The 14534-nt window shown below is 33.0% G+C and overlaps 1 protein-coding gene across 1 annotated transcript in view; it reads left to right on the top strand.

The window, feature by feature from the left end:
* Nucleotides 1-757: 757 nt before the first annotated feature.
* LOC143080614 (uncharacterized) overlaps nt 758-14534 on the top strand; it is a 246730-nt gene continuing 232953 nt past the window's right edge. The window contains exons 1-3 of the mRNA XM_076256539.1: nt 758-882; nt 8493-8726; nt 11232-11575. Of these exons, the coding sequence (XP_076112654.1) occupies nt 840-882; nt 8493-8726; nt 11232-11575 (621 nt within the window). The 5' untranslated portion in view covers nt 758-839. The remainder of the gene's footprint in view (nt 883-8492; nt 8727-11231; nt 11576-14534) is intronic.

Raw genomic sequence — 14534 nt, 5'->3', positions numbered from 1 at the left:
ATTATGGTACAGTTTAAAGAAATGACGTTTTAACGCTATTTTCTGAATAGGGTCCACGACATAGCCGCTTACTATATATCATTTTATTTACCCTGATCTTAGCATATTTTTTTTTAGATTTCCGGAAGGTGCATTTGCTGTGCTTTGTTGTTCGAAAAAAAGATATATGGGACAGGTTCAAAAGTGCGGCGGAGTTAAACATGTTTTGCCGGTGAGATCTCACCCCCTCTTATACCTCTAGCCAATGTAGAATAAAGAAACACATAGCAATACGCACAAACTCAGTTAAAAAGAAGCCGGTCCGAGTCTGATGTAAGAAAAGGTAACAAAAGAAACTAATATAAGGAAAATGACAATGATACATAGAGTTATTCCGGTTAAAAATCGGTTACAGTACTAGTATATTTTTTCTACATTCGTAAAATGTATATGATAAAACAGTATAATTAGAAATTTAACAAAATTCCTAGCGATATTTTCATTGATTTTTATTTTTTTTGTGTAAAATTATTAGAAGTTTCAGGAATTTTTACAAAATAACTACCCCCCTTTTCATTGATCCTCCTAGTTAAAGTAGCCCATATCTTCAGGATTATCATTTAATTGGCAATTAGCTCGAATCATTAGAATCTATGTTACTTTCTTCAGAATTAACATCTCTATTAACCAAAAGCCTACAGAGCAGGAACAAAAAAGGGCTTTTGAAAAATACGGAAAAGCATACCGCTTACGAACCGATAATTTTAACGATGTTTCCGGTTCTATTTCCTGACGTCATAACGCGTCTGGTAAAGGACAAAAATGGAGAAGATATGAATTATTGCATTATATAAGAAAAAATGAATCATTTATACTTATTTTTGTGCATTTTTCCTGTTATAGGTAGGTTACTGAAAGTGCTATACTCGTTTTGAATAATACATGTATCAATTTAAAAGTAATGATAATGAATTACCGTGGTATCTACGTAGACAGCGGACAATATCAAGTGTAGTCCAAATAATTATAACGTCTTGAACGGCTTTGATATTTTTTTTCTTTGACGCCTTACTTTGACTATATCAAGTGGGGAAACAAAATGGAGGGATAACTTTTGGCGGTTCAACTGTTTCTTAACGGCTTATTTATATTGGCCAAATTAACCTGTTTTACCAGACTTGAAACTTTTACAAAATCGCTATCTTAGTGCCATAGTGGCTGCCCAGCGTATAAAAGGGTAATCCCCTAATCATTTACGTCGTGCAAAAACAAAAAACAAAATATATTAAACGTCGCGATTGTCAATCTCATTTTCTGACGTCATATCTATACAAGGCAGTTCTATAATACATGACATCGGGAGAATATTATCTTTTTTCTATTTTTTTTCTATTTTGATAATGATATTTATTTTATTTTTTCTCATTTTCTATTTATTTTCTGACGGTAAATTTTCTCCTTTACTGGCTTACGCCATTTTCTATTCAGTGATTCAACTTTATGTCTTATTATTTATCATATTTTCTTTATCGATTTTCAAATAGACAAATCAATGAAAATGAAAACATCAACATACAGTTGTATAACAATGTATAAAATAAAGATTTAAGACTACATTATAATACAGTCAGTGCGGACAGTAGACAAAAGTGAATTTCTGGGTTGCGTTCAATATCGTAGCGACTACGTAGTCAGCTACGTATATTTATGACGTAGCTACTACGATATTGAACCCAACCAAGGTAGCTAGCCTTGCTGCTACATAGATATTGATAGCAGCTAGGCTAGCTACTCGTTCAGTAGACAAAAATCTACGTAGCACTGCGTAGCACTACGTAGCACTAATAAAAAATGTCCTATCTGTATCATTTCAACAAAAGTCGATATTTTTCAAAAGTTTATACCAATTTACTACACGACCGATTAATGATTACCACACCAGGTAGAAATGTTAAGAGCTTGATTGTTTATTTGAACATGATATTATTTTAATTTAATGATGAAGGGAAAGAAAAATATTTCTTGAACATTTTGATGTCCCTCACTGGTGTTAAACTTGGTAGCGTTCAATGTCGTAGCAGCTACGTAGGGCTTTGATTACTGAACGTGTAGCTAGCCCCTGGGTTGAGTTCAATATCGTAGCTGCTATCAATATCTATGTAGCAACTAATATCTATCTACACGTTAAATAGTCAAAATCTACGTAGCACTACGTAGCTGCTACGATATTGAACTCAACCCAGCTAAAATGATCTAGATATCAGCTAGGCTAGCTACACGTTCCGTGGTAAAAAAATCTACGTAGCCCTATGTAGCTTCTACGATCTTGAACGCAATCCTGATCCAGGGTTGAGTTCAATAGCTACGTAGCTGCTCTCAATATCTATGTAGCAAGTAGTCTCTAGCTACACGTTTAATAGTCAAAATCTACGTAGCTGCTACGATATTGAACTCAACCCAGCTAAAATGATCTAGATAGCAGCTAGGCTAGCTACACGTTCATTGGTAAAAATCTACGTAGCCCTATGTAGCTTCTACGATCTTGAACGCAATCCTGACCCAGGGTTCAATTCAATATCGTAGAGCTACGTAGCTGCTATCAATATCTATGTAGCAACTAGTATATAGCTACACGTTCAATAGTCAAAATCTACGTAGCACTACGTAGCAGCTACGATATTGAACGTGGCCATGGTAATTGCAAGTACCACGATCCCAAGAAGGCGGAGCCAAAAACTAGTAAAATCGTCTCTTCCTCCGTGTACACGCGTTGTTTTCAAGAATTGCTCAGTCGATAGGTTGTTATTTACGATATTGTTGTGTGTGTGTGTTCTTTAAAATATCATATGTGACCTTGTTACCAAAATAATAGTCATAAAAATTTTACGGAAGATCATTGTGACTCCAAAAGGAGATAATCGTAACTTGTGGACAAATAACTTGAAAGATAATCGTAACTGTATGAAATATGTCTATGATCATAGTAACTGATTTTATTAGTACCCTCTGCTAACGGAATATCTAATAATAAATGAGGAATGTGTCCAAAAAACGTTATTAAGAAACATAGATGGAGAACAATAAAAGTGATACTACCCAACTTTGTTCCTGGTTTGAATTTTGTGGTAATATGCATTTTGTTTTGGAACATTTTATTGAGGCAAACTTTAGGAAGCACAATGCAAAGATTTTTCATCCCCAATCAGACACCTTTAATCTGATGTAATTCCACTCATCTTTCTTTAAATTTTATGAATGAGGTACCGAAAGAAAGAAGAACGATTAATCTTTCAAATTGTAATAATTTCATTATGACATAATTATTACATTTTTTAAAATTGTTATGTAATATGTTGTCGTATTGTGATGTCTATACTTGAATGAAATTAGTTCTTTGTTATTCCTTGCATCCCAAAATATTCTATAGATTCTTGCACAACACAGTTTGACCTCCAAAACTGTCTCAGATTTTTCCTATTGCATTTCATTCTCTCATAAATATTCAATGAAGTTAGCAACATCAATTCATAAGAGACCACTAAATTCAATTGGGTATAAAATTTGTTTTATTGATGTTTTTGGAAATCTGAGACGCAATTTTGGAGATCAAGCTGTGTTGTACAAGAATCTAGAAAATATTTTGTGATGCTATGAAGAACAAAGACGCTAAATTCATAGCAATTCACATATTAGTGTGGACATCACAATATAGCAACAAATTACATAATAATTTCATGTAATAATTATGTCATAATGAAATTATCGCAATTTGAAAGATTAATCTTTCTTCTTTCTTTTAGTACCTCATTTATAAAATATAAAGAAGGATGAAATGAATTACATCCGTTTAAAGTTGTCTGATTGAGAGTGAAAAATCTTTGTATTGTGCTACCTTAAGAAAGAGAACGGAAAAAAAAAAAATAGCAATTTTTCTATTTGTAAAGGGCATAACTCTAGAACGGTATAAGTGATGTATCCAAAATTAAGAACACTCACACAACAATACCGTACATGTATATCAATCTATCGGCTGAGTTATTCTTGAAAACAACGCAAACACATCGAGAAATTAGAAGAAGACGATTATACAAGTTTTTGGCTCTACCATGTTCAGTTGGGATAATCAATGGTAACTGCAATTCCATATCATGATCGGTTTAATATGATATTATGCAGTGAATTTGAATCATTAAGGTTCATATCAAAGTTATTTAAGGTAAAATTATCATACTGTTACACTAGAGATGAATTATACCCTTTCGATTAAGAAGAAATATAAAAGTTTTAACACAAGATCGTAAAAAAACACGGATAATACTGTGTGTTTTGGGTCTGTACGTTTTACTGTTTTACCTTAATAGATAATTAATTTATGGCTAGCTTTTGTCGAGTCTTCTACTTCTACTATAAAGTAACCGCCTTCAACAAATTGAAGATTATATAACGATTCTTTTATTTTCATATCACCTGGTTCAAAGGGCAGTGAGATTTTCTCGTCATTTTGCGTCCGTTGTCTGACGTCGTCGTCCGTTAACGTTCACAAATACCTCTCATCTGAAACTGCTGGGCCAAATTCAACTAAATTTTGTCATTTTTGCCTATATAATATAGCAGTGATCGCCATGGAGAAGAAACTTAGAATTAATAGTTTTTTAATTTAAAATTTAATACACTTTTATATTTATGATATAGATACGTATGTTCATAGTATACAGAAACGCGAAAATAATGGAATATAACAGAAAACAAAATAATAACGGACTTTGAAAAAACGAGAGCGGGCTTAAAAATTTTGTCCTATCTCCATGTACGAGTGGTTTAGGAGTGGTCCTGATCCCGAAATCCCGGGCTTAAAAACACGAAATCCCGAGGTCCCGAATTTAAAATAAATTTAAATCCCGACATCCCGAAATTAAAAAAAAAGAATTCCCATATCCCGAAATCCCAATAAAGGTCCTACCCCCCCTTTTCCATGTACCTATATGACTTTTGATATCATTTCTTAACTTCTCCATACATAAAATCTTTTACAAAAAATCATCCTAAAATAGTCAGCATACTTTCAACCAAGCTTAAAATGCCCGCGATTTCGTTTTTAAGTCCAAAAGGACTCCTGGATTTAAACTTGCACATAAATTTCATAAGAGTACTCCGGGACAGGACAATAATTATCATCAGTCGCTTTGGTATAGACTCTCTATATAAAGGACGACATCAAAAGATCAACGTAGGATACAAAAATTAAATCAAATAGTTTGGGGTGGGGTTTAACTGCTGCAAGTTTTGTCTATCTGACATTGATTTTAATAAATATCCATATTATTAATTTCAATCATTTAAGTTAAGGGGGTGGGGAGGGGGTCAGTGAAAAAACTATGTGAATAAAGTTTTTTTATCCTTCATTGAACTTTGATGTCGTCCCTAATTAAGCAGTGATCGCCTAAGAGAAGAAACTTTAATTTAATAGTTAATAGCAAATACACTTTAATTATAGTATATGTATGTTCATAGTATACAGAAACGCGAAAATAATGGAATTAAACAGAACAAAATATTAACGGACTTCCAAAGCAAGGGAGAGGGCTTAAACTGTTTCCAAAGTGAAATACCTATGAATTTTGATACCTTTTCTGAAATTTTCCAGACATGAAATCTTTTACAAAAATTCCCCCTGCAACAGTTTACATACTTTAAACCAAGCTCTAAATGCCCGCGATTTCGAGGGTATGTTATATTTTAGTTTAAATAATGTACCAGGTGACCTCGCCTGTCAACCAACATGGCCCACATATTAGGTTAAAAAATAGAACATATTTAATTAATATTGAATAAAATGCAAGTTTTAACTACAAGTTACAAATTGACACGTTACGAATTAAGAATTATGACCCCGTTGGCTTTCCATAAGTTTTGTCTACTCTATTATTTAGAAAATCATATAATTGAATATTATTAAAAATGGAAAATCTAATACACCATATCGCTATTTTTCCGCTAGTACTGGACATCTCAAACGTTCCCTTAAAATTTTGACGTCATAATATAAAATATCTGACGCGACAATGGAAAAGCACAGGCACTTGTCTCAGAAAAAGATGTCATACACCTGTTATATTAAGGTTTATTTCGAATTAAGCTTAATCTTACTTTTCATTATTTTTGTTTGAAATCCGTGATATTAAAAAGAATTACGTTTTATGATTTGAAAGTGACTTATAGACCCAATGGGTCGGGTGTATTTTATTGTGTATGTTATATATTTGTACTTAACTGAACTGTGAATTACACATGTCACTATAATAAAAATTTACTTACTTTTTTTTAATACTTAGTTAAGGTACTTAAAAAGGGGGGGGGGGGGTCCGAGACCAGTGGCTGTGTGGAAAAGACATTTTTGTATGACGTCAATAGTTCAAGTCGAGCAGATTCTCGGGTCAACCGTCACAGGTTCAGGGGTTTCATTATCTTTCATGTTGACTGGTACTTTCCACGTTTCTAGGTGGTACTTTTCAATTTATTCCATGAATATCTTATATAAAAATTTCTACATTTAGGCGGTACTTGTCAATAACATAGGAGGATAAAAGTACCGGGTACCGCCTCCTAATGAATGGCCTGCAGGTTTCCAAATAGCGATATAAAGTTATAGTGACAAAAATGTTCAAAATGAAGTGATCGACCTATTTTCAATTGTACACAAAAACTGTCAAACGACTTCTTATATGAGTTCCGAGTATTCACGCTAAACCTCGGGCCAAGCAGTCAAGGCTTGTAAAACTGCTTTCGGGCCAGTAAAAATTATCTCCACAGGCCAATAGAACATAAATAAAATTTTCCAATTATCGAGCTCGTAGATTCAAAGTTTGATAGTGAAGACTGTATAAGTTATTGTCCTTAAAGGATTTTATTCAAAGTTTTTGCCATTTATCATGAAAACTATGATATATAATGAGAAACAAAAAACAGCAAAAAAAGTCAACAAAACAACATCTACAAATAAATATCATGACAGAATTTGTAGATCCTATTTGAGTTATTGTCCTTTAATATAAAATAGCTTTTTATTTGACGATTTTTGCGTTTTTGTCCAAAGAACATGTGTTGCCCGCCTATGTATTTGTGCATCGTCAGCTATGACCAATCTCCATCGTTGTGGACTAGGATATCATTCATGATAAGATTATCTGTTTTGTTGATCTTTTATTGCCGATCAATTTTCTGTGCACAGTTTCTCTCTTAAATTTCCTAAAACACTTAAAGGTATAAATAATCGTCATTTTATAACAATCACGCATATAAAGAGTCGACTTACTATTTCAACAAAATTTAAGTTATTACAAGGTCTTATCTTGTTAATAATATTTACTTTTCATAGTTTTCAAGATTAACAGCAAAAACAGAAATACAATTGTCATTAAAAGCAAGAACGGTACTATATTAAGCCGTCAAGTTCTTGCTTTTTAATGACAGTCAATTGACGTCTTAATATAGTAGAGTTCTTTCTTTTTGAAAACACATGTTCTTTAGATCCCCTACTTTCTTTTTTTGTCCTTATAACAATGAAAGCATTTTTTGTTTTGTTTTGATATTGATACTTTATGAGTACACCCCTCCCCTTTTCCAGCAGATTAAGTGTTTGATTCATTATTTGTTTATATCAGTTTTCTTGTTGCTCAGATAAACATACCACCATTAAAAACAGTTAAGTTCTATCATAAATCTATCATATCAATGTCGGCTTGAAGTCGAGACATCCTTAAATAAATTATTTAATTAATTATTAGATTATTGCATATGACTATGAGATTAAAGGATTCTGAAGCAGTTATACCTGTACCAAGTTGAAGTTGGTCCGTTGAACTGTTTGATATTTTTCGGGATTCCTTTTGTCCTTTTTTTGTAGTCTTGAACATGCATTGTCACTAAATACATCCCGCAACGAGCCAACAATCAATTAAATCCTTATCGATTAGTAATAGTAGTGTAAAGGTATAAACACTTATTCGGGTTAGGTCTGAAAGAACATATTATGAACGTAGACTCTTTTTTAAACATGATTTCTACGCATGAACTCTGTAATTTTGATAGTCAAGTTTTGATATGAAACGAAAGCCTAAGAATTAGGATCAATATTTCTTTGAATACATGAAAAACAAAATATGAAACCAAAATAAGTGTGCATATTTGCCCTGTTGTTCAAATCAATCAACACACTGTATTTAATATTGAGTGCTTCGAGCACAAAATGTGTACTCCAGTCTAACCAGTTGGTAAAATTTAATGGCTGAAAGCCTGTGAAGTACTTGATTTTGTACTACCAAACTTCCGGAACCTGTGCGCTGTAATAAGCAAGTAAAGGTATTGTGAATTTTTCAGCAAAAGTTGGGAAGAGGTATCATTTTGACATGAAATGATTGCCACTTCATTCGACAAAATAGCTGTTAATGCTGAAAATTATAGAAGAACTTTGTACAATTAATCAACTTTAGTTTACAATTACATTATTTTTACAGGGTATGGCTCTGGGACAGAAACACATACAGTTATAACAGCGAAGACTAAAATTTTAAAAACACCTGGAATCATAAGAAAGGAGGTTCCGACACTTGAAGGTTGTGCCAAGGCTTGTCTTGAGGCGAATACAATCAAATGCCATTTTTTCAAGTTTGTAAATACTACAAAAAGTTGCTACTTATCAGAAACTAATAGAGCAGAAGTCCGTCAAGTTGTTGACGAGGACTCACATCGTAAGTATACATTTTTTGATACACGCTTATTCACACTTCTTTACTCCAGGAGATTCAAGTGCAAATCATAGTTTTATCGTAATCGTTTTTTTTTATCTCTCCATTATAGGACTGAATATAACGTTTTGTTAAAGAAACTTTCCTACATTCTTAGCCAATGAGAAAAGAGAAATTTTATAGTTCTATATTAAATATATAAATATATAAACTATTTTAATTGAGACATGTCGTGGGTCTAAGTAAGGAAGGCATTATAGCCCCGACTCAATTGGACCTTCTTATGCCCCATTTATGGGCATTATGTTTTCTGGTCTGTGTGTCTGTTCGTCCGTCCGTTCATTCGTTCGTTCGTCCGTCTGTCCCGCTTCAGGTTAAAGTTTTTGGTCGAGGTAGTTTTTGATGAAGTTGGAGTCCATTTAACTTGAAACTTAGTACACATGTTCCCTATGATATGATCTTTCTAAATTTATCCTAATTTCATAGAAAATGAAAGTGCGGATGGGGCATCCGTGTACTATGGATACATTCTTGTTTTACCATCAAATATATATATATAAAAAAATGTTCTATTTTAATTCCGTGAAGCATAGACCCCGAAATGACAATTGTAAAATAATTCACACGAGAAAACTAACGGCTTAATTTATGTACACAAAAAAAAAATGAACCGAAAAACAAAAACAAATATGTATCACATCAACAAACGACAACCACTGAATTACAGGCTCCTGCCTTGGGAGATGTTAGCGGACACACTCCCACTAACCTGGTACAGTGGTGTAACAAAACAACATAAGAACGATTATCAATAAATGGTTTGTTGAGATTGCAATTCTTATTTCAAAAATTTAAACGTCACGTTTACTTCTTTTCATGCTACCCGATTATTTTTATTATACACTTAAGTATCAAATCCTTACCCTGTACTATCTTGACTTTCCGTTTCTCCTGACATCGGAACGAAATTGATATAAGATGGAAAATATAAGTCATTAGGGAAAGGTAATAAGCCAAAGTGAAAGGTAGCAGTTTATAAAAGTAATAAATTGGCAAAATTTTCTTTCCGGTTGGTTTTCAAAGGTCTGAATAAAATTGCATGCACGCGAAATTTAAAGTCTTTCTTTCAATACCTGCCAAATTGTACCTCTCGATTTCGCGGGCATCTTCTAGTTTATTAAAAATTCTAATATGACGTGCTTCTTTCGCTTTGTGAATAAATACGTGCTCTAAATCCAATAATATTTGTTTGCACATGCGTATATTGACTACTGCAGAATAATAATTTTTATCAAATTGGCATGCATTTAATATTTCATTAACTTAACATATTTCCAAACTCTTAATTGATGCACATGTTGTACTTTATCATTTATTATGACTATAATGTGTTGCAATTCAAGATTGACATATTTGACCTAGATACGACAACCGTTCATGCTGGCTGTTAAAAAGTCCTCCCTCTGAAAAACCACACCACCAGTCGTCAGCTTGTTTACAAACAAAAAGGGAGGTTCATGGAAGAGCCTGCTCAAACGCTCTACACTTATACGCATCGGACATAGAAATTATCTTAATTGTCCTAATCAGAATCGAAATAATTGATGCAAACTATACTTAATATTGTAGTTTTAACATGGGTAGGCTATCGCTCGGGCAAAAATAATCACGAATATAACGCCTACCCATGTTAAAACTACAATAAAGTATAGCTTGCTTAAACAATTATTTCTTATTTCTTAAACAATCGTACCACAAAATATGAGGTGACGAAGCCTTACATCCAGTTAAGGGCATACGATAAAGTATTGAACCTGTATTTACAAGTTGATGAAAATTTGCATACAGGCTATTTTTTACCTCATTAAATCAAATATGTAATAAAAAATATACCTTCATGTGCTACTTTTTGAGTAAAATGAGTTCGAAATTTTGTATATTTGCTCAAAATTCAAATTTGTGTCCGTATTTTCTTTTTCGAAAGAAAGACATAACTTTTTTGTTTTAAAAGATAAACACAAAATGTTTTTTGTTAAATAATCGGTAATTTCTGTATTTTATAAGTATCATTAAAAATTATGCACTTTTTATTCCGAAATAACTCTATATTTATCACATGTTCATGAATAGAGTAAAAAACGTTATTTTTTTGCTGCATGCTTATCAAAATTAAAAAATTGCGCTATTTACAGTTTTATAAAATTTGGGTCACATAATCTCCTTGCAAAATGAAACAAATTGCTGTTTTAAAAAATAGGGGTCCATGCACTCGTTTTCAAATTAAATCAGTTTGAATGATAAAAATCAGTCGAAAAATGCATCTTTTCCCGATATGTCAGAGTTTGACGTCGCGAAAATAACATTTTACGTTAGCAACGTCATTACATTCCCTGTAACTGTATCGTATGCCCTTAAAAGACAAGTTAAAACTAATTTCACTCTTATTAACAAAACGTGTTTAATTTTTTAAATGCATGTTTTATTGACAATTTTTGTTATTTCTTTAAGATATGGTCCCAAATGGCGCAATGGGAGGAAGCCACAAACACAAGACGGACAGTAAAATTGGACACAAAAAAAAAGGAAGCGTAAAACACAAAACAGGCAGAATAATCGGACACAAAAAAGTAGGAATCACCAGACACAAAAAAGGCAGAAGAGTTCCACCCAAAAGAAAAGTATTAAGGCATAAAGATTCAAAACATGGAGCTTCCAAAAAAAATGAACAGCAAGAAGAAGACAAAGAGCCCCAAAACGGAAAAAGTAAAGATTTAATAAAACAAAAGGCAAAACTCGTTAAGCATATGCATGAATATGTAGATAAAATCAAGGAACACGTTGAAAAATTGAAAGTAAGCAATATAATGTATAAGTTTGAAAATTGTTTTGTTAAATATATTTATAGTGTATTCTTTTCGTAAGCGTTTTACCATTCAGCTTTTTAGATGAGACGCTACTATTCATTTAGTTATTTTACAATGAACTTCATGAAGTAAATGCGAGTCTTGACTGGAAATCAACAACACTATAAACAGAAAAAAAATCTATAATAAATTAACATACTTTATCGGTGTTCTGCATCACTCTTCTCTAATCTTCATAAAAACGATTTTCTATTTTTTTTTAACTATCTTCACATTTCTCAACCAATTGTTGAAAACATGTTCTCCTTATTACTGAAAAAATCAGGGCCGCGTTCAATATCGTAGCTGCTACGTAGTGCTACGTAGATTTTGTCTATTGAACGTGTAGCTAGCCTATAGTTTCTACATAGATATTGATAGCAGCTAAGTAGCTGGGTTGAGTTCAATATTGTTGCAGCTACGTAGCTGCTATCAATATCTATGTAGCAGCTAGTCAATAGCTACACGTTCAATAGTCAAAATCTACGTAGCACTACGTAGCTGCTACGATATTGAACACGACCCAGGCTGTTCTTGGTTAATTGTTGACTGAAATTGAATTACGACGTCATATTTTCTTGATTTCTCCTGAATTTGACGTCTTGAAAAAAGGTGGCAATGCTTAACGACGTCAAATATATAAAAAAAACACAACTTTCTGCAAATGTTTGAAAAGCAAGAATGAAAATCATAAGAAAAACAGATTCCACCACTACTCGTGCATTAGATATTTTTCTGCTTTCAACAGTTATAGTGGGAGATATTATGGACATAATTGTGCAAATCGTGATACAAGCATGAAATTTGGTATAAAGGTTGACTAAATGATACTATAAAAAATCTGCTGCTGGCCTGAAAAAAAAATCAATTTTTCAAGATGGCCACCACACATTTTGGAAATGGCGTTATTACAAATTTGCAATAATTTGATAATCCTTATAAAGGTGTGTTATATGTAAAATCTAATTTTAAATTTGATAAAAAATAAATGACAGTTCCTAAATTACGACTAGACTATACATTAATGAAACTAAAGGTGACTTCCGATTTCAAAATGCGGGGAAAAAGTCAAAAATTTCAATTTTTATACTTTCAAGCAACTTCACAAGGGATGTTAATTCTTTGAAAGATGTGTTATAGGTATAATCCAATGTAAGTTATGATAAAACGTTAAAAACAGTTCCTAAGTGCGACAAAACAACACATAAATGAAGAAAAATAGTGATTTCCGGTTCCAAAATGGAGGCAAATACGTAGAAAATATTTTTATAATTTCCATCAACTTTACAAGAGATAACACTCTTTGTTAATGTTGAATGCCAAGTTTGGTTAGAAAGACAGGTTGCTTATCTTATAATTATCTGACAGTTGCCTAAACAACCCGTACAAGGAAGGCCAGAACGGTAGCATTTACAGTTACCAACACAGCTGGATTTTTGCCTCTGCATTTCAAAAGTTCCTGACACTAGGATACAACGGCAGTCACAGAAGTCCATTTCGGTTTCCAACTGTCATTGATTCTTTCATCCGACCCCAGTGTTCATGACTTGGTACATGTACCTGTCGAATACATGAATCAGGCTGAGCCCAAACAACTCCTCCTTGATTTAATTCTCTTTTGATGTGCTCTGGAAAAGAATCTCTTGTAGACGGAATTGCATCACAATGCCGCTGCTTCCTGGCAAACAATTCACATCGTGCCTCGCTTCATACTTACGCCAAGAAAAACGTCCTTTACGTCTGAAAAACCTTCCATTGTTAGCCAAGCTGACCTCTTCCCTTTCCTACAACAATTCGACAAAGTGTCACATCCATCGAATGCATGGACGAAAGGAAGAGCAGTTACACAAGTACCAAACGCATTTGATATGTCACGTACAGAAAAGCCATCAAAAGTCTTTATTTCTTCCATAACCTATCCACAATGTGTTCTACCTAGTTTACGATTGCTGTAATTCTTGATACTATTACATCTGTGTCAGTACTACCTAAAATAACATTTTACAGCACTTTTCATAATCCTGCCGAACATGGACAAACATTTGTGTGTCTGCTTCTTCATGATTACAAGGGGTAGATAGGAAGTATCCTTATTGAAACTGGCAGTCTGCAAAGAATATTTTCACCATGAGTAACAAACATATTTTTATTAGTCGCTTAAGAAGCAATTTTGTCAGCAAGAAACTTGAACAATTTCGTTTCGTTGTCATCTTCACAGAGAAAACTACTCCGAACCCTTGGTGTTTCTACCAGAACCAACACATTTCCATCTGGCACAAAAAACTTGTCTTTGTCTTGTCACAGCCTTTAAATTATTCATTTAGTAAACATCAAATACAATGTCTACTCCTGAATATTTATCGATGCAAGATTTTATGTCAGGCAGTATGACATCATTTGCATAATCATCAAATATTTTTGCCCAACTTTGTGACCTGGAATTAACCATTGCTGCCCAACCAACGATAAATGCGTCCGACTTTGTAAACCCATTTGCAGCAATTTAATACCACTATTTCAAGAAACATCCTGAGATACAGACGGAGGAGAAGTTTGTTTTTTATGGATAAAGAAATATTCCAAGTAAAACTGTCTACTGTGAAAAGAAGTGAAAGTCTAGAAAAGATATCGCAATCACTTTTTAGGTTCTCTACCTTTGTTTTTGACAAAGACGTTTCCAGTTTCATTTTGCGGCCAAAATAAGAAGTTGTTATTTTTAATTTGGTTATAAAAAGCAGGTTCTCCTTCATTTGCATTAGCTTCAAAAGATCTTCGTATTGTTTGGACCAATATCTTGGAGTTTATTTACATATCTTACCTGTTCAACAATATCCTAAATGGAGTATTTTTTTTACAAATCTGACGAATCTTCTTGAAATGAATTTCCAAACTTGTTCATCAATTTAAA

Source organism: Mytilus galloprovincialis, chromosome 6 (genome assembly GCF_965363235.1).
Source record: "Mytilus galloprovincialis chromosome 6, xbMytGall1.hap1.1, whole genome shotgun sequence".
Taxonomy (NCBI): Eukaryota; Metazoa; Mollusca; class Bivalvia; order Mytilida; family Mytilidae; genus Mytilus; species Mytilus galloprovincialis.
The sequence above is the reverse complement of the archived record's forward strand: the minus strand, read 5'-3'. Positions and strand labels throughout refer to the sequence as shown.